Source organism: Orcinus orca, chromosome 1 (genome assembly GCF_937001465.1).
Source record: "Orcinus orca chromosome 1, mOrcOrc1.1, whole genome shotgun sequence".
In the NCBI taxonomy this organism is placed as follows: Eukaryota; Metazoa; Chordata; class Mammalia; order Artiodactyla; family Delphinidae; genus Orcinus; species Orcinus orca.
Window position 1 is genome coordinate 129,644,099 of NC_064559.1, and position 26,537 is coordinate 129,670,635.

The following is a 26,537-nucleotide window of genomic DNA, read 5'->3' on the forward strand; positions in this document are numbered from 1 at the left end:
GTAATACTTCTGTAATACTTCTGTAATACTTGTGCCATTAAATATTTACCAAGTATATTCACATTTTCTGTACTTCCCTTTTTGTTTCCTGGCTTTAAAATAAACATGACAATATATAACACTCATTGTTGAATAAGTCCAAAGTACTTTGCATAACCAACAATTTTCATTTTTACAGTTCCTTAAAAAGAAAGTGGAGACGTACATAATAAATATACATGACTAAGAGTAGAAAAACTGAAGACTTACCTATAACACTTTGAAAACAAATCCAGTAATTATACTCCTTATTTTATAAACTATCAGAAAACATTCCTTCAATAACAGCAGTTGAAAAGAATCTCCATATACAACACAAATTACAGAGGACCATAAACATAAACATGTAGAGAATTCTAGAGTTGTGCTGTCCAATACAATAGCCACTAGTCACACGGCTATTTAAGGTCAAATTCATTAAAATTAAGTAAAATCTAAAATTCAGTTCCTGAACTGTACTAGCCATATTTCAAGAATACAATATCCACATGTGGCTACTATACTGGACAATGCAGACATAGAACATTTCCATCATGGCAGAAAGTGCTATTGGACAGTGTTATTCTAGAGTAATGGTATCTGGAACTGGAGAGACAGCCCACATGATAGCCATCTGTTACTAATCTTCAAGATTTTCAGATAGGAACTATTCGTAAAGTCACAATAGACACATAACCTAAATAGTAACCCTTAGGTCTGCAAGAGTCTTATAAAATCATACAATAACAATAATTCTCATCTTTTTCTTTTTCTTTTTCATTTGGCCTGCCATATTCCCATTTGGTTAACAGACTATATTGATCAGCACCACAATTCACTTGGCTCGAGATGTTATGTGTCTTGAGTGAGTGGCAATCTGCAGCACTATTGTGCTGCTCTTCCACTGTTTTCATCAGTAATATGAAAGTTTATGTTTTGTTTTTATAGGTACAGATCCTCCTATACCATCAAAATACTACCAAATGGTAAATTATTTTAATTTAAAGAGACTAATGTTATATTTGCATGTTTAAATATTCATCTTACATCGGAGATTCCAATTATCTATATCTTCTATGGCTTTCTTCAGATGGACTTTATTTGCAAAAGATTTTTGATAGTAGTATTTGAAACTTTAAAGTCCTGTCAAATAAGAAAAATAAATTTCTATTTCAAAGACTTACTTTTTATTTTTTTCTTCCAGTTTTATTGAGATATCATTGACATGCAACACTAAGTTTAAGGTGTACAGCATAATGATTTGACTTCCATACACCATGAAATGATTATCACAGTAAGTTTAGTGAACATCCATCACCTCATACAGATACAAAATTAGAGAAATAGAAAAAAAATTTGTGTGTGTGATGAGAACTCCTAGGGTTTACTCTCTTAACAACTTTTCTATATGACATACAGCAGTGTTTTTATATTGGTCATGTTGTACATTACATCCCTGGTACTTATTTATCTTATAACTGGAAATTTACAGTACCTTATGACTACCTTAATCGAAGGCAGTCCTCCTTTATAAAGACTTACTTTTTAAAGCAATTTTGTGGGTTCAGAAACTAAGCGAAGCCTTAAAATTATGTTAAATATTCAGACAACAGTTCTCCATTTCACATTCTGAAGATGATTTAAGCTTTTATATAACCATGTAAAAACTTACTTCAAAATTAAGGTCTCGAATCAAGATATCTCCATTTGGCGTTGCTAAAGGAACATGATCAAATCTATAGAGGAAATTAATAAAAAGAGAATAATTTTACATTAAACACTAAGCAGATGTAGCTGAAAGAGAAAGGCTACTGTGTAGTTTAACAGATGTTTATGGTGCTAAAGAACCCTTTTCTGTACGTACTTTATAATGTTATCTGCATTGATGATTTCTCCAACACCAGGTATCAAGGGAATGCCTTGTGCTCCTTCAATACATTAAATGGAAAAATCAGTATTAAAGCATCATGTCATGTCAGCAAAAACTTATGTGACCTAGTGCATTCATATTTACCTTTTTCCTGTTGTGAGACCATGGTGCGTTCATATTTGCCCTGATTTAAATCTTTTAGTACTTGCATTAATTCTGTAATCCGAGCAGTAAAGCTGAAGAAAAAAAGAAGTCATAATCAAAACTCCAAAGGCTATATCTTTAATTTTTATTATTTATTTTGAATATAATTGACATATAACATTAAGTTCATATTTTTTACTTTATACAAATCTAACTGAAGTTTCTAAACTTATCATTTAGTTTAAATGAGATAACTTAAAAGACATCTCATCAACATAAAGTATTAGTACACGTTTTATTATTATGCTTCAATAGGAGAGGAGGAACATGCGGCTAAGAAAAGAGGTCTCATAGGATCCCACCTCAACAGATACTTCATTAATAGGCAAATCAAGAAGGTTCTCTGCCACTAGAATTTTAAGGAATTTTCTAGTAAATACTATAAAAGGACTAATGCTAGTGCATTCCTTAGGTCCAGGAAGCATGGACCCTGAGTTCCTGCTGGAGCGAGTTATAAAGCCTTGGATAAAGTTGGCTTTTCTCTCTGAGGACATCATTTATTTTAAGTATGCCAAATGCACACTACTTCCCTGCAAACATGGAAGAATTTGCAGGATTCCTCTCTTTCTTCCTCTGAAGAGGGAAAAAAGATGAAGTGTTCTTAATATTAGAGAGAAATCACTGTGGTGATAGAAATCAAAACTAATGACAAGAAGTTGAGGAGGAGAAGAATGATATGATGGTCGAAGAGAAAGCACTCTAACCAGAGAAGCAAACAGGATCATTCTGTGAATAACAAGCAGAAACTTCCTAAAGGAACAGAAGCATCCCATATGCTAGGAGCTGTAAAGGCATGAGAAAGTTATTAACAAGTAGGAAGAATGTCAGCATTCTCAAGAGAGAGACTCCTCATAGTAGTTTATAACTTCTTCTATCTTGCCATGAAGACCTTAACTGCCAAAGGAGTAGAGAAGAAGGAACAGAGGAAACAGGCAGACTAACCACAGGCCTGGGAAAGATCCAAAGACATCTAATTTCTTCAGATGACCTGAAACTTACGGTGCTCTTTTTTTACATTATCGTTTTTTTGACACCATACCAAGCCCTTTATATTAGACCCTGAAATTTTGAAATATTTAACTCCATTTGATGGTCTAAGAACAATTTTACTAGACACCCTGACCATATTTACAACTGGACCTACAGCTACCATAAGGTAACTTTTCACTTTTTTCATTAAAATCAACTTCATCCTTGTTTATCTTTTGCTGAGTTGCCAGGTATCAAAGACCTAAGGAAAAAAAAGTCTGGTAGGGGACAAAAAAGTTCAAACGAGAAAATTCTATTCACTAACTTAATTTTCTGTGAATCAAGGAAAGACTGCCCCAATTCGACACTTCCCAGCTTACTGAATACCAGTGTCCACAGAACAGACAGCTTGAGAACAACTAACCTAGTTTAAGGCTCCAAACAGCTATCTTAAGGAAACATGGAAAGTTCACTATCAAAGAAAAATCTTCCTACTTTTCTATCAAAACCAGCTTGCAAGAGCAAGAAATACGGGGCTTCACTGCCCCTTATCTCAACCTCAACTGGGCACAATTATTAAGGATAACATATTTGAAAAAAATTATCCTCTGCAATTGCTCATTATTACTAATCTTACTTACCCAGCCAATCTTGTCATTTCACGGCCAGCCAAAACTATTCGACCCAGAGCTTGAGACATTCGCAAAAGCATTCTTCCACTTTGGTAGTAATCCTGACAAAGAAATAAATATTAGTTTTCACTTATATTTCTAAGATTAAAACTAGCTTTTCTTTATTGTTATATTTAAAATTTCAATTGAGTATGACTACTACTACCACTTTACCTCCAGAAGTTCTGAATGTGAGCTTTTGAGATGTCGAGGATGAGACAAATCTAGGAAAGGACGACTGACAACTACATAACCAACCACAGTGGCAAAATCTGAAACAAAACAGTTAAAAACATCAACGATACTTCACTTTTCCCACAAATTCCATTCCACTATCTCTTTTAAAGCATACTTACATTTGGCAATTATGCTATCAATGAAGCCCATAGAAAACCGAAACAAAATGAAATTATGTAGGTGCTCCACCTGGCAGAAAGCAAAAACAAAAAATATATATACTTTCTGTATATTAAAAAAATGAATCTATCATGAGGACAAAAGAAACTAAATAATTTTTGTATTCAACAAGTATTAACTGAGTGCCTGTGATCTCTGATGACATTATATACATCACATTTCATTGAGCACAATGCTGATCACAGAACTGTTGCCAAACAAATACTTCATGAAACCATTTTTATGCAAACAGAATGGAAACTACTTAAAGAATATCAATGTGGTGTCCCTTGCATGTAACAGTACAATGATCCTGTATTCATAATATTGTCAGATACATACATGTTAAAATTGATCAATAATCAAAAGAAAAAGAACAGAAAGATGAGCTAATTTAGGTGAAACACCAGCTGTCTGGAGATAGCACTCAATGCTTTGCCTTAGCTGGAAACCTCTGGTCTGTGCTTTCTCTAAGAATTATATTACACTCAATTTGAACCCAGCGCTAGTGATGCTGCACAGCCCGAGGCTGTAGCTTTAATCTCAGCATGCATTATCTCAAAATTACAAGTCTAAAAATGTATTTTATTCTGCATTTTTAATGTTCTTGACTTTTCCATCTATCATATTACTCAAGGCCCTGCATGATCCGGCACTGGTCTCTATCTTAAACCTCATCTGCTTCTACTTTGCTCTTTCTCACTGAGCTCCAAAAATATTGGTTCCTCAAACATGCTTTTGCCTTAAGGCTTTTCTCCTGCTGTTCCCTCTGCCAGGATTACTGTCTTCCTAGATACTTATATTCTGTGACTAACTCCCTTACTTCATATGGGTTTCTGATAAAAATGCCACCTCTTCAAGAAAGACCTTCTTGCCATCCCCTACCTAAAATAGCTAGGCAACAGCCCCCATCATACTCTACCACTTTATTCCATTTTATTTTTGGTCACAAAATTCACTACAACCTGAAATCATATATTGTAAAATATCCAGTTGTTTACTTGTTTATTGTCTCCCCCACTAAAACGTGGATTTCCTGAGTACAGGGTAGCTTGCTTTTAATATCTTCTGTAAAAGAACAATGGCTAGAACATGTATTCAATGAATGACAGATGTTACATACTGAGCTCAATGCTGGAGATACAACAATGAATAAAGCAGACAAGGTCCCTGAGCTCATGGAATTCACATACTAATGAAAGAGACAAACTGGTAAACAAACAAAATAATTATAAATCACAATGTACGCTTTTAAGGAAACAGATCATTAAAATGGGAAAATAACTGGTGGAGGCCATCAGAGAAGACAAGGCCTCAAAAAGGTGTTAACTTTTGGGCTGAAATCTAAAGGATAAGCATGGGTAAGCCATGTGAAGAGCGAACTAGTTAACAGCAGTCCCCTAGAACATTACCTTAAATGCATTTTATCAGTGAATACTATCAAAGTTCAGTCATGTTAAATATAAAAAAGGCAAAAATTCAATTTCTGAAATAATTTAAAATAACTTCTTTAACCTTTACAAATCACCTCAAATATGTATTTAATTTCAAAAACTTCCACTAAAATGTAAGCTCCTTAAAGGGAGGATGTGGCCCATCACACACACCACTGTTATCACACTAACCACCTGGACAAGCACAGACACCTAGATGGTGCTCCGTATCTTTTGAATGAATAATCAATAAAATTAATTAAATTCAAATTTTCCAAGCGGCAAGTAAATAAAAACCAAGGTATAGTTTTCATAAGAAACAACGTTTATATTCTAAATCAAGGGTCAGCAAACTATGGCCCACAGTTCAAATCCAGCCTGTCACTTATTTTTGTAAATAAAGTTTTATTAGAACATAGCCACATCCATTCATTTACATACAGAATATGGTTACTCTTGAGTGGCAGAACTGAACAGTTGCAGCAGAGACCATATGGCCTGAAAAGCCTAAACTATACATGTATTATCTTGCCCATTACAGAAAATGTTTGCTGAACTGTGCTCACAGTATTTCCATGAATTAATTAATTAATTAATTAATTTCCATGAATTAATTAATTTCCATGGAATTAATTAATTAATTAATTAATTAATTAATTCCATGGAAATTAAGCATTTCCATGAATGCTACAGGAACAAATTCTTTCTGTAATAATCACTAAATTTATCACTAAATAAGACTCCTAAGTAACCGCTTTAAAAGTACAGACAATTATTTTAATAAAACCTAACCATTTTTATAGTTGGGCAGCTTAATACAATGATTTGATAGTTTTTAGGAAAACAGTATAAAAATTCTTCAGTTAGTTATTTTAAAAATAAATATTTTAAAGATTAAAGGTATATGTATCTTGGCAAAGGCCCCCAATCTTTTTTCCATAAACACATGAGCCTCCAACACGTTATCTTACCAGTTTTCGGAAGACTGAGTGGATTGTCTGCTTTTCTCTTTTATTTCCATTGTAAAAGGCAATTTCTTCACTATTAAAGAAAATAATTTAGCAATTAATTTTAATGTTACCTAAGCCTGAAAAATAACTGAAATACCGTATTTAATGACTGAATATTTGTATATAACTGGACATTTTGTGACTATGAGCTTATTGGGTACATCTCAAGCCACTATCTGTACCCAGCTCAACTGATCAGAGCACAGGGATACGCACCTGACTGACTGGATCACAGACTGCACTACCGACATATGTTGCATATGCCACATATAGCCTGGCTGGAAAAGATGTGCTGGGTTAATTCTCAGAAATGTGAACAAAGAAATAAGAAATATAATAAGAAGTAAGAAGGAAATTGCCATGACATATAGGAAGGCAAGACTAGGGCAGCCATTACTACAAACTGAGTACAGATCTAACCAGAAGGGAGAGGAGAAAACAACAGAAAAAAAATAAGGTAGTGATGCCATGACATGCAGCCTTTAAAAGACAGAAAAGCAAACTAAGTCCTGCCCGCCTCACAGTGCCAGCTCCCAGGAGGCCTAGCTGAACAGTTGTTCTTATTCTTGGAACCCCAGCATAGCCTCGCAACTCCTCTTTCTTTGAGCTGATTTGAATGGGTACACAGGGGCCACAAGGATCTTAACTAGGAAAAAAGGGTCATTTTATGGATGAAAAAAGGTTAAATATAGTTAACTAAATTTGCAGAAGTCATGGAGCTGGCAGGTCAAATAGCTGAAATTATAACTCGTATCTGACACTAAAGTCTAGTTTTCCACTCTATTCAGTATAATGTAAACTCTCCCAGCAAAGTACCTCTTACAGCAGAGGAAAGTAAAGATTTACATAGGCATCTAGAAGGCACAGTTAAAACAGCTCTTAATAAACACACAATATTTCTTTAAAGTCTCTTTTTTCCCTTAAAAATTTATGTGAGTTTTATATTCTAGTCCAAAATGTACCTGTATTTTTTTCCATCATAAAAACAAGGTAGCCCCTACCTCAACCAATTCAAGTAAAATTAACTTTCCATAAAGTTGCTTCGTGTTTGACCTGCCTTTCACAATTTCCCTTACACAATAATACAGGGCCCCAGGGTATCAGAATCCCAGTTTAACACAATTCTATACCTATAATTTGTTTTCTTACTTCCTTTTACCTCCTCTGCACATTTAAGTCAGTGGAGAAAGATGAGGTGATAATTCTACTTCTCCTGAATGTTTTAGCCTAAACCTAAAACCTGAAAGAACAGAACATCCCAGAATACTGACAACCGCCTATCCAACATTTATTCTCTTCCATGTCCTTCTTCCTAAGAGGACCCCAATTTTCTTAAAGTTCTCTATCCTTTTCTATGCATCCAAATGGTTGAGGAATGGCCTCAATTCCATCCACAGGGGAAGAGTTCCCAATGGTCTAAGCCAATCACTTTGCTGTAATTGCTTTAGTGATAATTCTGGCCAATGAGATGTGAAAGAAAGTCTGTTGTGGGGCTTCTGGCGAAGATTCCTTGCTCTCTTAAAGAGACAGCAGAAATGGTCTGTTTTTGTTTCTGGACTTTTTGCAGGAGAGGAGGGCTGGTGAGATCTAAAACTGCTTTTGCCATCTTGTGATCACAAAGAGAACTAGCCAGAGGAAAAGGGTAACATACAGAGGAGGAGAGAGCCAAGAGAAGACCCAGACACCCCGATCATGCTGCGCCTGGAACTGCTCTATCTTTAAGAGTTTTTATGTGAAGTAGTAAATGTCTTTATTGTTGCAGCCACCTGAGTCAGGGTTTTCTGTTTCTTGCAATGGAAAGCATCCTAGCTGATACCATCTTTCATTCACTTGGCAGATCACCTCTCTACTCAACCTTCTATTCTTCTGTCTCCCTACAGCACAAAAACCCTATTTAGAACTGGTACTATTTTAGCAATCCAAGGAAATAAAGGAAGAGGGAACTGTTAAAAGAATAATTTCCTAAATAATTCTGTAATGCCAACAGGGTAGTAAATAAATATTAGGACCCTCAAGATGACTTAAGGTTGACAGATCATCAATATGCGAGAAAATGTATTGAGCACTTGCTACATATTAAAAACAGTGCTGGAAGCTTTATATATATTTCATATTTAATCCTCATGACAACCCTATATTATCTACCTAGCATAAACAAGAAAAGCGAGGCTATAAATAACTTGCCAAAAGTCATATATAACTGATAAGTGGAGAAGGTAGCTTTTGAAACTAGTCAGGCTGGCTCTAACGCCCAATACTTCCTTCTTTGGATTTTTAAACTGTCTGGAGAATAGGTAGAGACACATGCAGTGAGACTGAATTAACTCTGAGTAGTCCAAATACAGTCTCAAACGAAAAACATTTGTGGATAAATTGAGACAAAATTTTCTTTGAAGAAGTAAATTTGAATTTAAATTGTTTTTTTGACTTTGCTTAAAGTGAAATCAACAGAAAGTTATTAGTCAATAGAAGACATGAAGAGGTAAATCAGGGATACTAAACAGTTAACAAGAAACAGGGTTAGAAACGTAGAGGATTACTACTTTATAAAACCGATATCCTTCATAATGTATATTTTCAAAAGAAGTAAATACACACAGACATAATTTCAGTAACAGTGTTACTAGACTTTTTGGAGTCAGCTTACAGGACTTCAATAGCCATACAAAGGAATTTTTAGTACAGCCAAATACATTTAATACATTTGTACACACCTGTTTGTGATGAGCCGAGAATTAACGTATCTATACTCTCCTTCAAGCTTTTGCTCAGTTATTGTCATCTTACCAATGGGTCTTCTAATTCGAGTTAGGAATAGCCCAGAAACAAGCAAGTAGGCCATCATGCTTGCTGGGCCCTGTTATTATTGGGAGAGAAAGATATACAAAGGTCAAGGATATAATAAATTCACTGAATGCAACACACACAATTTATTATAATTAACTCCAGTTACTTTGAGAGAAATTACTCTTTTGACTAATTTTTTCCCTTAATTGTTTCTTTTCTGAGAAATTACACACTGGGTCTTCTTTGTTTTTACTACTCATCTACTCCTCCTCCCACCACTCTTTCCCCAGCTCTCCCAAATTTGCTCACTTAAAAACTCCTAATTGTAGTCCCCACTCTTTTTTACAGCACCTAAAACTCTTCTGATGGAACTCTTCTCGACACTCTCTTAATTCCACAATAACTCGCAAACCTCTTTTTCGCCTTTTCTTTGAATGTTAATACTCCGAGGTTTTCTCTTTCACTCCCTTCTCCTCCCAAATTTATACCTCTAATCCCATCACTCTTAAGAATCCAAGATGTTATTTCCAAATACTTACTGTACATCTGAAGCTTACTACTCTGTAGAACCTCAAGCTCAATTCCCCCAAATGAGCTCAATCTGCCTTTCCCTTCTCCCGCGTCTTGCTTCTAGCTGCCGTACTTTCTAATGTGGTAAAGTACCTCATCACGCATTGACCCTTCTAAGAGAGAAGCTTCAAGCTTGCCTTTCCAAGCTCATCGAAGGTACTTCCCTCATTCCCATATATATATCCTATGTTCTGCTATACTGAAATAACTGTTTCCTGAACGTGCCTTTCAATGAAGTTGTTCTTATGTCTGGCAAGCCTGACATGTTTAATGGAGGCCTACTCATCATCCTCAAAGCAGCGCAAATATCACCTCCAATTCTTCTGGACAATAAATACATTTCCACACTTCCATTACTGGACTTATCACTTATTACAATTGTTTGAATATCTACCCTTTCACCAGATCATAATCCCTCTTCAGTAGGAACTGTGTCTTACTCATCTTTTTATTCAGACAGTGTGTATGGAATATAGTGTGTATTATTTTTAAATTCAATATGATTGATTCAATGCATTTCAACAATTACTAGAAGTATGGGCAAAAGAGATAACTAAAACATAGTTTCTACCTAAGAAATACAAAATCAAAAAATAAGAACACATGGAGATATATTTAAATATAATACTTAAGTATTATAAACATGTAATAAGTACCATCAAAATATTACAATATATCGGTAAGAGGCCTTAAGCCTATTCACTTGTTTACAGTAAAAACAAGTTTTAAGAATGATTAAACCTGGCTTATGAGATATCAAAAGGTTAGGAAGATAGACAAGAAAATTAAAATAAAAAACTGCTTTCCCCAATGTTTTGGAACAGAACAAAAATCACTACATAAATTATTTATTCATCAACTACAGAAAGTATATACATACACATGTACATATACACATGAAACAACCACACTATTATATGACTGTTATAAATATATAACAATAATACTACATATTTAATGAGTAAAGTTAGACTTCAACGAGAATACTCAGAATATAAAGGTCATTCTTATTAACACAAATGTCAGAGAGACACCTAATAAGGCTCATGGGATAGTCAACCATTTATATTATTATAAAATATTCTTGAAACTGTTATGGCCACTCTAAAAGTATTTAAACATTCAAATTGCATAGTAAAATAGCTGTCTCCAAATTTCTTTTTAGACATTACTTTGCAACAATAAATACATGTATGTTCAATGTTTAAGCACTTCTGGTTGTTAAAGCCACAAAAATTTTCCAAGTGTCTGGCTTAAGCAAAATTAAAAAGCTAAATTAGAAAACTTTAAAAATCTCTAGTACAGTATTATTTTATAACCAGACTTTATTACCTACACTTGTAAAAAATACATTGAGATACATAAAAATTCTTACAAACCATCCAGCTATTCACAGCACAGTACTGTAGCCATTTAGAAGATAGAATAAAAGTAAACTTACCTGAGCTCCTATTGCACTCGTTAACTTGAAGATATACAAAACTATGTCTAAAAATGGCTGTAAAATAAACATCAGAACGTTCAGAATTAAAAAGAACTAGATTGCCTAGACTGATAGCCAATAAACATGTTAAATACAAAATGCTATTCGACATTTATAATTGTCAACATGCAGAGTTCCCAGTATGTATAATGTACTGTAACAGTAAGCAGCTCAATGAATACATAAAAGACACAGTTCTTACTCTCAAGAAACCCAAAATGGAGACAGCCTGGCCAATGTCTACTGACCATCAACGGGGAAAAGTATTTACCACTTTCCATCAACTAAGGTAGCTCTACTGTGATAATTAGCCATTACTTACTTAGCAATTTCTCAATGTAGTATAAAGACACTGAATAAAATGACCTGAGTTTTAACCCCAAATCTACTAACAGCTTTTCTGGTTTCTATATATCTTCACCTGAAAAATGAGAGACTCTTTCTGCTCTTAACGTTGTCTGATTTTATCATAACATCTACATGTTGAAATATGGTGAGTGAGCTTATGAATCTAATTTTCTGACCTAAAACTCAAGCTCCTAGAACTAAAATAATACATTAATGTACTGCTCCTCACACAGAGACAACTCAACTGACATACCAAAAGTTGTACATATTTTGAACTGTTTTTCAAGAAACCCAAACTGTGTTCATTTACTTTAAGTCCATAGCCACTCCTTTCTGACTATATTAGGATAGGTGGCTTCGTTTATTAATTGGCTTGTACTAAGATGAACCTTTTCTTTCTTGTCTTACGAATTATCAAGAAGTTAGATATATTTAAACATATACTTAGATATATAAAATTCAAGTACACTTAAGTTACTGACAAAAATAATGACTCAATTGAAGTCAGAGTTCAAACAATCAGATATTTTATAAACTAAATATACTGTCGTATATAGCACCACTACAATCAATTAATTTGATATTTTTCTTTACGGCAGCTGTGACAAGTCCTGAGCTATGGACTTACTCAAGTGCCAAGATGTAATAAAGAATACACAACAATGTCTACAGAATTACATGAAAAATATTATATACAGCACCTCCCCCCTACACACACACACAGAGAACGAACTAAAATGTGGTGATGGGCGGAGGGAAAAAAGCAGCTGAATTACTGAACAACTTGCAGCTGTCTGAGTTTCTAGAGTTTGGATCAGTAAAGACTTAAAGAGAGCTAAATAAAGAACAAAGTTTGGCATGAAGTGAAAAGGTGTCCTAGCAGTGGGCCTATCAAGAGGGATACAGATCGCTTTTCTTAGAACTGCCTAACCTCCTTCCATCCACATGGTTGAAATGGGAGCATTCCTATTCTTACACTGTGACCCAGCCCCTTGTAGTATATAGTTTTTTGTCTCAAGACTGGAATATTTGGATCAATTGTGGTCAGAGGCAAGATACTACAAATGGTCCAGTTTGAGACAAGCTCCGACCACAAACCAAGAGCAGTCATGTGGACTGGATGGGAAATGGGGCATCTAAGATGAAGAGTGGCGGGGGAAATGCTGGGCAGACAGTCTTATAGATGCCCTCTACATGTGCTAGCCAACGCAGGAGGTAATGGCAAAGAAGATGGCTTAATGAGAAGACCACAGCAAAAACCGTAAGGGTGGTGAGATAAGAAGAGGAAGTAAGAGCTGACATAATCAGGAGGAAGAAAACTAGTTAAGGTCAGAGTCAAAAGCTTTGGCAATATTCTGGAAAGGGGGGAAAACAGTAATTAGAAAAAACTGAAATGTACTAATATCTTGTGAAAATTTTTTGACTATTACTTGAATGATCTATTAGAGATACTGAAGCAGAGAATTGGGCAAGAATATGTCCTAGCCTAGGGTTATGAATGTGGAACTAAAAATAAATTGACCATGAATTTCTAACAACTGCCAGAAGTACACAGGTCAAGAGATAAAAATCCAAGTTTCTGTCGTTTTACTGAAATCAGCCTGCAAAGTTCTTATAACATCTTTATAAGACACTAAATTCTCAGTTCTTGGCCAAAGCACTTCACACCAATAACATAAAAAATTAAGTAACTGTAGTTAAAACTATTATAACAACTCTATAATTTTCTTATAAAAGCATTAAATACTTATATGCTGCTGTTATGTGCATCAAATCAATTCCATATAAATTTGCTTAGATTCAAAGATAAGCAAATTAACAACAATAAAAATAGAAAAACTTACCTTACTAAGATTTGAATACAGATCAACTACACTGTTACAAAACTTTTCTACATCTTGTGTAAGCAGCTGGTCTGGATTAGCTATTCTGTTGTCCAGATTTCCCATTTTATAATACGTGAAAGTTCTAAAATAACAATAAGAAGATGACTTTAAAACAAATGATTTTAAAAACAAAAAAATTCACATTATACCATGTAGTGCAAATTCATAGAAACAGAAAAATCTGGAGCTGGAAGAGGCCCTAAAGATTGTCCTAATTTATTTTAGAGATGCAGATGCAAGTCTGGAGAAGGATCACTGGCCAATTAATGGAAGAGCCAGGATTAGATTCCAAATAGCTGATGTCTTTCTCTATATGCTTCTGGGTCTAAGAGCAATCCTCTTGAAAAACGTATCAAATAAAAAAGAAAAACTTCTACATCTCAATATCATAAGTATTATTGTTTAAGTATTTTAAATATAAAAATAGGTTATTACTTACTGGAGATACTCCTCATAGAGGTACTTAGTTAGTCTTACTCGGAAGCACAGTTTGAGCTCATTTAACCCAAACTTCAAGAAGTTATTAACCAGAGAAATCTAAAACAAACAAACACATATTATTGGTTTTGCTTCATTTCTACTTACTAAATTATAATTTATTTCCCTATCATTGATTTTGTCTCCAAATCCTATAAATTTTTTATAACTGATAGTACAAATTGATATAATTCAGTTCTGTTTTACTAAACATTTCCAAAGACACAAAGAGAACATGCTAAATCAAATGCAATTAGCTATATTACCCTTTACTTGGAAATTAATTTTAGAATATATTAATATTATTAATTATGAGAAGCACCTTGTTACCTTTTTAATTTTTTTGGGGGGGGGGAGATATAAACAAGCCAAAGAGCAAATCTGTCACCTTTCTATCCAGTGTAAAGAACTTACTTTAGGAGTACTGACATTTATGCTTAGTATATCTTCTCTTTCCTGCTACCAGCACTACAACCCTAGACAACGGAACTCTATACCCACTGTATTTGCATTTGTTAAAAAAATTACTACAAGTTTTATACCAACTAATGCCATCTTCTAGATTATTTCTGGAGTCAACTTTACTACTCTTTTCCACCATTATATTAAAATTAATTCTTCCATAGTTCTGAGGTCACATTTATATAAAAATTTTCTCAAGGAAACACTGGTCTTCTGCTGAATTTTCATCTTTGATTGACATCAATGCTGCTTTTCTCAATTTTCTATTTTAAAAGGTCTTCCATGTATGTCTATCCTCAAGCTTTATTAAATCTGACATATGTTCTAATTAATTAAGTTCTATAATCAAGCTCCTCCCTTTTACTACCACACATACAATACTAAAATTCTTATCGTGCCGATAAAATAGAATAAAGGTAAGACTCAAGCTAAGAAAATTACTTATGATTTGGACCACTTAACGTTTATTTTTAGTAAATTTGGACAATAAATTCCAATTAAATTACATTACATTACATTAGTGGTTCGAGTTACTGTAACAGTTTATGGCCTATAGCAGTGATTCTCACCCAGGACTTCTGCCCTCAGCTCACTGCCCCACAATCTCACCTCAGCCCCCTACAGGCCACTTGGTAATGTTTGGAGACACTGAAGACATTTTTTTTGTTGTCACAACTGGGGGAGGGGTACTATTTCCATCTAGTGGGATGTTACTAAATACCTGAGAAACCCTGGCCTAATGGTCAAAGAAAAAATCATTTACACTTGTATACACCTACATATGTATACAAAGAAACTGATCCAAACATAATTCCTTTAAATTTTTCTATCTAGTGTAAAGGTTTGCGCACTGAAAAACTCCACTATAAGTTACAAAACTAAACTTGAAAAAACTTAGTATATAAATCTTCAAAGAACTTAATAAGTAAAAATCCTAAAAGATTTCAGTAAGATGCAATTTTTTCCCTATGTGAAAATCTTTAAAGAATTAACACTTACGAGAGGCATGGCAGCGATGAAGTTGAATAAGTATTTCTTGAAATCTTTTCTGCTACGACCAATGATACCACTGCAAACCACCACATGCAATGCATTAGTTGCAAAAGAAGCAATATTTAACACTAAAAAAACCTCTCTAAATCTCTAAAACTATTTTTGAAAATTTTCATTGAATCAAATGAATCAATAAGAAAAAAGATGCTAAAAACATTTTCTTACAAAAACATTAACTTTTGAAATTTTGTCATTTTAAACAGCTTGCTTGGAAATCACTCTACAAACGGCAAAATTAAATAAGAATGATAGCTAGTTCTTTCCTTCGTAAAAATGGTAATTAAACAGCAGGCTTGGGCTTCCCTGGTGGCGCAGTGGTTGAGAGTCCACCTGCCAATGCAGAGGACGCGGGTTCGTACCCCAGTCCGGGAGGATCCCACATGCCGCGGAGCAGCTGGGCCCGTGAGCCATGGCCGCTGGGCCTGCGCGTCCGGAGCCTGTGCTCCGCAACGGGAGAGGCCGCAACAGTGAGAGGCCCGCGTACCGCAAAAAAAAAAAAAACCCAGCAGGCTTACACTTAAGCAGTCACAAAAGGGGTTTTATATGATGAAACAATTAACAACTTTATAGACCCAGGAATGGATTACCTTGGATAAAACAAAGTACTATTTCTTTGTTTGCCTTTAAATATTTTAACATCCTGTCATTTGTATGAACTAATGGCAAGGAGACAGACTAATGACAGATGAGCAAATTCTTACTATAAAGGGCCAAGAGCAACCATTTTAAGCTTTGTGGGCCATAAGGTCTCTGTTGCAACTACTCAATTCTGCTATTGTAAAGCTAAAACAGCTAAGAATGAGATTGACTGTGGTCCTAAGAAAATTTTACCAAAAAAGATGACAGTGGGATTTTAATGAAACCAGATCTTTTATCTATTTTTAATCTATTTTAAATATTTATGTTTTTAAAATATCCACTAAGAACTTATTTAAGGGTTCCACTACTTTTTTAAAAAGCTAGAAAGCCATTATATCATTATAAGTAAAGGATCTCTGACTACCAAATGTCTGTGGTCTAGTGCAAAGATAATGTTAATATTCCCAGAAGTAAATTAACCATATTTTGAAAAACAATGCGCTAAATGATTCAAACCTAGCTCTACACAAAAAAATGACTGGTATACATACTGATAAATAATTTCTTTTTATGAGGGAGTAGATGAATAATGCCAAGTAATATGAACTGATCTTTTAGAGCAAAAAAGTTCCATGGTCAAATAAATTTGCAAAAACCTGAGTTAACGCTAACAAATGTCTTTACCAAAGGCCCTCTCAAAGCTCTAATGTATAATATGCATTGTAAAACTCTGAGAGGGCTTTGTAGCACTAGCATTTCCTCCATCATTGCTAAGATTCCAAAGAACATACTTTGGGAAATGCTACTCTAGACCGATAGAAAAATTAATAGTCCAATTTTGACATAGCTGCTAAAAAGTGTTAAAAAAAATTTTTTTTTAAGCTGAACTAGAAAAAAGTTAAAATAGAGCCACACAAAAATGTTGTGTGAGCAATAAGAATATTAGAGGCGAAAAGTAAGTACAAAAGTTTAGAGGTTTAAATTAAAATTATTTGAACCAAACTTTACATAAAACCAAAGTGCTTTAGTGCTGCCCAAGCTGTGAAACACACAAGATTATCAAACTTTGGTAAAGCACATGCCATCATTCAGCAATGGTTTACCACTGGAGTAGCAGCTACAAATTTAAAAAATGGTTTCTTGAATAAAGCTTTATTTCTGCTTATTATCCCGCTGCAAAAGAAAAATAATCATCAATAAAGTAATTTTAGAGTAGTCGCAATCATAGTTACTTCTAAAACATACAGGAATCTTAAGATAGTTTTGTAATTTTAAAATGCTACTTATAGCCAAGTGGTTAAAAATAAAAGATGTATTTATGATTACATACGGCAGTATAGGGGAACAAACTTTGCCACCCCAAAACGTGTTTCTTTGGCATAAGGATTACTTAAGGCTGATTAGTTTTAAGAAACAGAAGCCTCAGGAAGTCTTTCTTTTTGCCTCCCCCTTAGCTGCCTAAAGAATTTAGATAAAAGGGCCTGCTCCCAGAATAGAGCTATGACCAGAGATATCTGCAAAGCATATGGGCTAAGCGTGTGTGAGGAAAGTAGGCAGGACCTAGAGATCAGAGTCCACGCTGTGTCCCAGAGCCTCCACGTGGCCCAGCAAACATTTGTTTACCAAACATTTGCTTTTCCATCTTCATGTGAATTGCCTTCCTCCCCTGTGAAGTCCCAAACCCCTACCCCCAACATCCTCTCTGTCGTTAGCTGAAGATGGTATTCAACATGAGGGCTTCGGCTATTCTGGCGAGTTACTAAGTTCTCCTGGGTCTCTCCCATGTACACATGTTATTAAACCTTTGTTTGATTTTCTCCTGTTAATCTGTCTCACGCCCATTTAATTCTTAGACCAGCCAGAAGAACCTAGAAGGGCAGAGGGGAATTTCTTCCTCCCCAGCAGCAGCAACAAGATATGAAACATTACCTTCCATATCATAGAATTGCCAGTTTCTACCTTAAAGAAGGGGTCAGCCCTACTAAAATCTGCCCCATTCCGAAGTCATTAGTCACTGCTAACAAGTAAGCCTAAAAGATGTAAAGGATATTAAAATTAAGTACATTAAGGACCATAACAAGTCTCTTTGTGACTCTATTTTAGCAGAAGAACATAAATCTAAACATACTTTGCAAGAGGCAAAATGGAAAAGACAAAGTTTACGATGTAGCTTTAGTAGCAAGTTAGAGAAATGTGTTAATTTTTCAAATAAAACTGTTCTATATTATGAATTCACAATATTTTAAAACTTTTAATTTGACCAAATATCAAAAGATCTCATGCACAGCAGAAGCTCAAAAATCTTTATTCAGGAGAAAATAAACAATTAACTTTTGTTTTGTTTTTTTGGGGGAGGAGCAGAGAAAGGTTTATTGCAGGGCCAAGCAAGGAAAAGAGGTGGCTCGTGCTCAAAAAAAACCCAAACTCAACAATTAACTTTATTTATTTATTTATTTTGGCCACACTGCACAGTATGCAGGATCTTCCCTGACCAGGGATTGAACTCATGCCCCCGCAATGGAAGTGCACAGTCTTAACCACTGGACTGTCAAGGAAGTCCTCAACAATTAATTTTTAAATGACTGCTTCAAGGATTTCTCTGGTAGTGCAGTGGTTGAGAATCCACCTGCCAATGCAGGGGACACGGGTTCGATCCCTGGTCCGGGAAGATGCCACATGCCGCAGAGCAGCTAAGCTTGTGTGCCACAACTACTGAGCCTGTGCTCTAGAGCCTGCGAGCTATAACTATTGAGCCCACGTGCCGCAACTACTGAAGCCCATGCACTCTAGGGCCTGCGTGCTGTAACTACTGAGCCCACTTGCTGCAACTACTGAAGCCCACACACCTAGAGCCTGTGCTCCACAACAAGAGAAACGACCGCAATGAGAAGCCCGCGCACCACAACAAAGAGTAGCCCCTGCTCGCCGCAACTAGAGAAAGCCCACGCGCAGCACCAAAGACCTAATGCAGCCAATAAACAAACAAACAAATAAATAAAATGACTGCTTCAGAATCGTGAATTTGGGTTAAGAGTATAAGGAAGCTCCCTGTACTATTCTTGCAGCTTTTCTGCAAGTTTAAATTATGTCAAAATAATATGTTTCTTAAAAACTCTTAAAATTTTTGTTTTTTTAATTTTTTTCTACATCTCATAACTGAATTTTAAGGCTGAGTACCCAACAAGTTGATTAGTCTAGTAGAATTATAAGTTGGCTCATGCTACATAATAACTTTCCTCTTATCCATCATTACCAATTAAATTAATGCACCACATACTCTTAGTGATGGATTTTCTCTAGAGCATTCAGTCTTTGAGAAAATTAAAATAAGCACCTATTTAATTAAAGTTGGAAATCCCTAGCTTAGAAAATTAAATATTATTCTTTTAGGTTACAAAAACATGAAATCACAAAATATGAATAAAAGGGAAAAAACTTTAAAAGATAATCTTCTATACTATACCATGATTGTACAGGGTTCTTTATATGTATCATGTGACTGACTGTACACAGATATCTAATATAATGTTATTCACAGTGGATGTAACCTGTTATTTTTGTCACAGGTAATTAATAACACTACAGTTGGGGAGCCTGTATTTTTATTAACAGATATGGCATTTAAATAATAAGTAAAGCCATCAAAGGAAAAAAATATAAAATTCTATAATCATGTAAAAGGACATACATGTCTTCTCTATATTAATCATACAAATGACTCAAATTACTTGTACACAAAGCTCATAGAAAGAGAACTTAACAAAACTGATCCTGCTAAAGCTGATGTGCCAGCAGCAATGAACAAACGCTTCAATTACACTCATGCTTAACTTCTTAGAATTCCTTAGAGGATTCCTCACTGGGGCACAAACACACAAAACTGACCAGACTCCCCCTACAAATTCCCTTCAGGGAAACCAGACAATCAACAATCCCACAACTTGGCTTCTAGCAAGTTAAATATGAATACACAGCCGAGAGTGACTGCTTAAGGAAAGCTCTAAACTGAACGACAAAGATCAGAACAACAAAGGACACTGAAAGTCACAGACTTGAAAGAATGACTGCTACAAAAATGAACATTCATACAAAAAGAGCTCCTGGAAATAAAATTAAAACAAATAAAAATTCACTGGATGATAAAGTTAAAAGAAATCTCCTAGAATATAATACAAAATGTCAGAGATGTAAACAGTAGAGAAATTATAGTCAGAAGATCAGTCCAGGAAGTCCAACACTCAACTAAGATTCCAGAAAAAGTACAGAAAACACTGGAGAGGAAGAACTTATTTAAAAACACAAGAAAATATCATTCTTCAGAATGAAGAATGAGTTTCTAGATTGAAAAGAGCCCACCTAGTGCCTAGCACAAACACACGGAATGAAAAAAAATTCACACCAACATTCAGTGAAATTCCCATAACACCAGCAATACAACATCAACAATAAAGAAATAATAAAAGCTTCCAAAGCAGGTAAAAGAAGATCCGCTGCTAAGGGCGGGCAATCAGCACAGGAATGGGACTCAACACCAAATGTGGAAGCTAGATCAGTAGTTTTTAACCTTGGCTGGGATCAAGGTTAGGATCACCTGGGATGCTTCAAAAAGTAATGATTGATTGAATCAGAATCTCTAGGGGTGGGCCCAGGCATTAGTAGGTCTCAAAATTCCCCAGATGATTCTAATTATACTGCAGCCAAGGTTGAGAACCACAGAGCCCTATAGAAGACAACAGGATGATGCTTTCCAAATTCTGAAAAAAAGTGATTTCCAATTTAGAATGAATAAATAGAGCTAAATTATCAATCAAGTGTGAGAGTAAAAGACTTTATCAGACCCACAAGGTCTCAAAATTTTACTTCCCTTGTAACCTTTTCTCAGAAAAAGACTGCATCTGCCAAAATGAGAGAGTAAACTGAGGAAGAGGAAAACAAAAGATCCAGAACATAGGAGTTATTTAATGCAGGAAAGAAAGATGAAAAAAACTCCTAAGATCATGATAAAAGTAAATTCAAACATGACTGCTATTTATGGAAGCTAAAGCACAATCAATCCTAATGAGAGCTGGAAGACAGAAAACTAACAAGAGGCATGGGGTGGTAATAGATAAAAATCAGTAAGTTATCTAGTGTGTTTGACATATTACAATACTGAGATTTTTTTTTTTTTTTTGCGGTACGCAGGCCCCTCACTGTTGTGGCGTCTCCCATTGCGGAGCACAGGCTCCGGACGCGCAGGCTCAGCAGCCATGGCTCACGGGCCCAGCCGCTCCGCGGCATGTGCGATCTTCCCAGTCCGGGGCATGAACCCGTGTCCCCTGCATTGGCAGGTGGACTCTCAACCACTGCGCCACCAGGGAAGCCCCCAAATACTAAGATTTTATAGTGTTGTCAATAAGCTTGAGCTGAATTAGTAAGAAGTAGGCAAAAAATTAATGTGCACAAAACCCTGCAATTTATAAATGCCAGGAAAAGAAGTTGTATATAAAAGAAACTACCAAAGAAGAGCATTTGGCTCAGCTGTAAACAAAAGTCAAAATCATGTAAACAATAAATTCTGATTTAACAAAAAACTGTGATATAACATTGAGAGAATGAGCACAGACATGGGTAGGAGTGGAAAAGAGCTAATTCTCATCTTCCAAAAGAGAAATAAATACACCCATAGTCTCTAAGATTGAAAAATCTAGAGACAGTAACATAAGTGTGTTACAATGAAATGCAAAGACAAAATAAGAGATGAAACAGTAAAAAGAACAGAAGACATCTGGCTCCAGGAATGACAGTTACAGGTGGGAGGAATGGGGCACAGAACTAATGTTTTTGTGATTAAGTCCTGTATGGCTATTTGATATTAAACTATATTCATGTTTTACTTTTTAAGCTTTTCATATATTACTTTGATTAAAATAAAAAGGCATGGGACTGACCAAAGGATTCAGGGCGCCCTGAATTGAATATTGGCGTCTATACCATTTACACATATTCAGAGGCACGTGGTCGGGGCTTTAATCCTATGCAAATAACCTTCTTTGTTCTTCTAGAGAGATGAGTCAGAAAACACCTGCATAAAGCATTCTGCCTCTCCTACAAATCCTCTAAGCCACACACAAATCAAGGATGTCAGAAAAAAACTTACAAAATTTGGGAGCATTTAAAAATTTTAAGTACTGTCATTCAAACAGTTACGTTATACTAAGTACTTTAAGAAATTTTCTGATAAAATACTGCATGCCAGGAAACAAAATTCCAAGAAAAAATTTTTTACTGACATTCAAATTGGTATCATGAGGATACCAATACCTTTGTTAATACCTTTATTAACAGATAAATGTTAATATCCCAACTGTTTTTTTGTTTTTAAATTCCAAATCATCAATTGCAGTGATTAATATACATACAAAGACTATAATGAAAAAATATATAAAGCACTAACTTCAGAAACTGAAGAAAATGTCTAAGAATTTTTTTCTGTTTAATAAACATTCTCAACATGATTCCCTGAAATGCTTTGATATTTTCCTCAAATTATCTCATTAATTTCAGACATCCAGCTTGGTGACTTTTTAAGTTCCCACTACAGCATTTATTATACTGCATATTAATTTTCTTTCTTTCTTTCTTTTTGGCCGTGCCCCGGGGGCATGCGATATCTTAGTTCCCCAACTAGGGATCGGACCTGTGCCCCCTACAGTGGAAGCATGGAGTCTTAACCACTGGACCGCCAGGGAAGTCCGATAATTTTCTGTTTACTTGTCTCTGACCCTCTATAAACGGCCAGCTCTGCAGGGCTTGGTAAGGGGTCTCTCCTGTTCACTCATGGGTACATCCCTATCACTGCCTGTGGCACAAGGGAGACATTTACTAAGTAAATGAACAAAGACATAATTTGACTTAAGTATTTATACCTAACTTAGAATCTATTCCTTGCTTAAAATAACACTTAAATATGACACAAATTAGTATTTCATACATACAGGAGGAAGATGAAAAGTACCTTTCAATGAGTGTCCCGTTCTGAATCATCCAAACATCACAATATGTTCGAGACACCAGCATAACAGCAATAAGTATCAAGTAACCTGTCTAAAATAAACCAGGTATAGTAAATTAATTAAATGCATTTTAGAAAGTTAAAAGAAACATTACTTTGGTTAAGATTTTTGGTTTCTAAGTTCAAAGCTTTATTCTAGCTTTAATGTAGTTGGCTGACATTTTACCTACAGGTTATTTTTAAATATAATTTTGAAAGAAGTTTAAAATATAATGTAAATGGAAAAGGCCTTATAGATCATTTAATCTAATTTTTCATCCAGATTCAAAAGTGAATCTCAGGCAGGTCAAATGACTTGCCTTCATATAATTAGTCAATGACAGAAACCAGCAGTATAAGTTAGACTACCTAAATCACAGTGTATTGTGATTGTCCTATGTTTTTAATATACAACTCTAATAAAGAAAAATGACAACTACCAATACACAGTTAAGAACAAATACTGAAGCCTAAAATTTTGCTTAAGTAGAATAAATTTGGTTCAGTTTGTTAGAAAAATCTCTTAATAGTGCCCCTGCCCTTGCAGGGCTTTCAATTTAGTTATTAAGGCAAGATTTACACATAAAATGTAAGAAAACAGACCAGTGTAGGTAAGTATATTTGCATCACTTCATGTGATACGTGGCAGATCGAAAGGTCTGAGGTAGCAAAAAAGGCTTATGACATTAGAAATACATTAAATAACCCAAGTAAAACAAAGGAGAAAATGAGGATTATGAGTAAAAAAAAAAAAAGATGAAAGATTTAATGGAAAATAAAAAATAGATTAAAACCATATGAATTACAGTATTGCACATCCAGCAGATCATAAAACTACTGCAAGCTTTTAGGCAGAACAAAATATTAAAAAGTGTTGTTTACAGAGCATTACTTAAGCAATGCTGGGCAAGATGGATCATTGTGGGGGAGAGATGAGAGGCTGAGTGGCTGGCTAGGAGTCAATTGTCTTTGTGTGGGATGAAAATCTACCCTCCAGCCTCCAACTGCAACACACATCCATTCAAAGGTGACCTTAAACTTTCTAAATGGGAAAAATATGACAGCAGCATAGAAGCTAAAGTCAGAGAAGAGGGTGTGTGGCAGGGGCAATGTTTGTTGGATAAGGTGTTTGATTTCAAAGTTATGGAATTGAGAGGCAAATGCATCTATGATTTCTGTAATTTTTGCAAAACGAATCTTGTTTTTTAAAAAAGGTGAAGGTTCTGAAAATACGGCCCTTAAGTGACAGACAAGGCAGGGAGTCATAAACGTGGAAGTAATAAATGAATCCATAAGAAAGAAGACAATGTCAAAGAAAGTCTACACGACTGAGTTGTGACAGCTGCTCCCCCAACGTTTGCCAGAGTTGTCCAGCAAGGAAGATACCATCTTCCTACCCTCTCCCACCATCTCGAAGTTAGGTATTAAACTGAGAACAGAAGAACCTACTGATTTTAATAAATCCTATCTGTAGATGACACTTGAATGGTAATGCTAACTTTTAATTCAGACCTTAAGTACAGCCTCAATCCTAAATTAATCATTTGAGGAATGAAGGTAACATTAGACAAAGATAGTTTATTTTTTCCTTTATTTTATATACTTTGCTTAATTTTTTCTTTAAATAAGTATCAAGTTTATTGTCTCATTTAGCAAAATCTGCCGAACTTTGATTACTGACAGTCCTGAAATGCCTTTTTGATGCAAAGGCTGTCCTCAGAATCACCATAATTCTATTACTGGGTTCATAGAATATGTCAGAAACTAAAGATAGGCTTGATTTAGGCAGTCCCTCACCTTATGATACAGATGAACTTCTATATGTTCATATGCAGCATTTTTATTTTATAAATTGATTAAATTAATCTCTCTAACTCTACCTCCAATTATCTGTGATTTCTACTGGAGTTTATTTCACTTTCTTGAACTGGGGTTAAGCCCGTATTTTTATATCCCTCAAAGATGGTTCGTAAAATGGCTCTGTGGCATGGATGCACCTTGACAGAACTGGGAGGTTGGCCAAGTTAGGTCCATCTACCTTCTTATTAACTCCCAGAGATCTATTCAATGTCTCACATTCATTTCATATTCAGCAAACCTCTGCTAAAAGGTTAAATGAACATTAAGCTGTTAACTGGTAAGCGGGGGTAATACAAAAATCTTTCCAGAGAAGAAGCTTGTACTTTAAATAAAGATTCTTCAAAGTCAGGTAGATTGTAGAATGAGAAAACAATGAATTATATCCAGAGAGTCACGGGACGCCTTCACAAAGAAGATAAAGAGCATTAAGCTGTTTTTTAAACATATTTGTTTTTGTTGGGGGTGTTGTCACAAACATGGTGTCATGAAAGTACGAGGGCACAAGGCCTGGCTACAAAACAGCAAAGGACCTTCCAAGTAGATGGTATGCAAAGGAAGGGCAAAGTCACGTTGTGATTTACCCTACAGGAGAAAAGAAGCCAAGTGTTCTTATTCGGGTTTTAGAAAGAAGACTAGTTAGAAAAGGAGAAGAGATTATAATAATCCAAGCAAGTGAGAACAGTACAAATGGAAAGTAAGGGACTAATCGAAGAGAAACTCAAGGATGCTTGGAAAAAATATTTAAAATATAAGGGACGAAGCAGATTTAAAAAGTGCATTTTCCAATTTTTCTTCAAGAAACACATAGGATCTCTATCTAATTAGAAAAAAACCAAATGTTATTAAATTATTTTTTAGAGTCTCTTTTAAGGGCAGAGTCAACAAGACATGACGCTGAAGTGAAGGAGAAGGGGAAGGAGAGCAAGTCCAGTGTGATGGAGGAATGTGCCTTTCCTTTGAGAATTATAGTGCTTTTGGAATGTCTTATCCTTTTCCTGCTATCAACAGATTACAAGCCTAATGCTTTTTAAAATTTGAACAGTGGGAAACAATTATGTTTGAAGAAGACAAACTTGACAGAAAAGATTTAAAAAGGAGAGATTCGGGCTTCCCTGGTGGCGCAGTGGTTGAGAGTCCGCCTGCCGATGCAGGGGACACGGGTTCGTGCCCGGGTCCGGGAAGATCCCACATGCCACGGAGCGGCTGGGCCCGTGAGCCATGGCCGCTGAGCCTGCGCATCTGGACCCTGTGCTCCGCAACGGGAGAGGCCACAACAGTGAGAGGCCCGCGTACCGCAAAATAAATAAATAAAAAAATAAAAAGGAGAGATTCTTTGAAATGAGACTAATTAAAGAACACTGTAATATCTAGGTAAGAATATTTAGAAAGAAAAATTAGCAGATAGCAGTGACTGAAAGGATGAGATGT

General features: G+C 35.3%; 1 protein-coding gene across 2 annotated transcripts in view; it reads right to left on the reverse strand.

The window, feature by feature from the left end:
* The window catches only part of ABCD3 (ATP binding cassette subfamily D member 3), an 83,021-nt gene that overhangs the window by 25,246 nt on the left and 31,238 nt on the right, over nt 1–26,537 (reverse strand). Inside the window, exons 4-17 of one of the 2 annotated variants that reach the window (XR_007479151.1) lie at nt 23,214–23,302; nt 15,584–15,653; nt 14,085–14,182; nt 13,604–13,727; nt 11,370–11,426; nt 9,286–9,428; nt 6,533–6,602; nt 4,089–4,158; nt 3,907–4,004; nt 3,703–3,794; nt 2,033–2,124; nt 1,883–1,946; nt 1,691–1,754; nt 1,066–1,161 (exon numbers count right to left, since the gene is read on the reverse strand). Coding sequence is in view for 1 of the 2 variants with exons in the window: in XM_004263044.3 (XP_004263092.1) it covers nt 1,691–1,754; nt 1,883–1,946; nt 2,033–2,124; nt 3,703–3,794; nt 3,907–4,004; nt 4,089–4,158; nt 6,533–6,602; nt 9,286–9,428; nt 11,370–11,426; nt 13,604–13,727; nt 14,085–14,182; nt 15,584–15,653; nt 23,214–23,302 (1,131 nt within the window). In the remaining variant the exon portion in view is untranslated. The remainder of the gene's footprint in view (nt 1–1,065; nt 1,162–1,690; nt 1,755–1,882; nt 1,947–2,032; nt 2,125–3,702; nt 3,795–3,906; nt 4,005–4,088; nt 4,159–6,532; nt 6,603–9,285; nt 9,429–11,369; nt 11,427–13,603; nt 13,728–14,084; nt 14,183–15,583; nt 15,654–23,213; nt 23,303–26,537) is intronic. The other variant, XM_004263044.3, reaches the window with a different exon arrangement.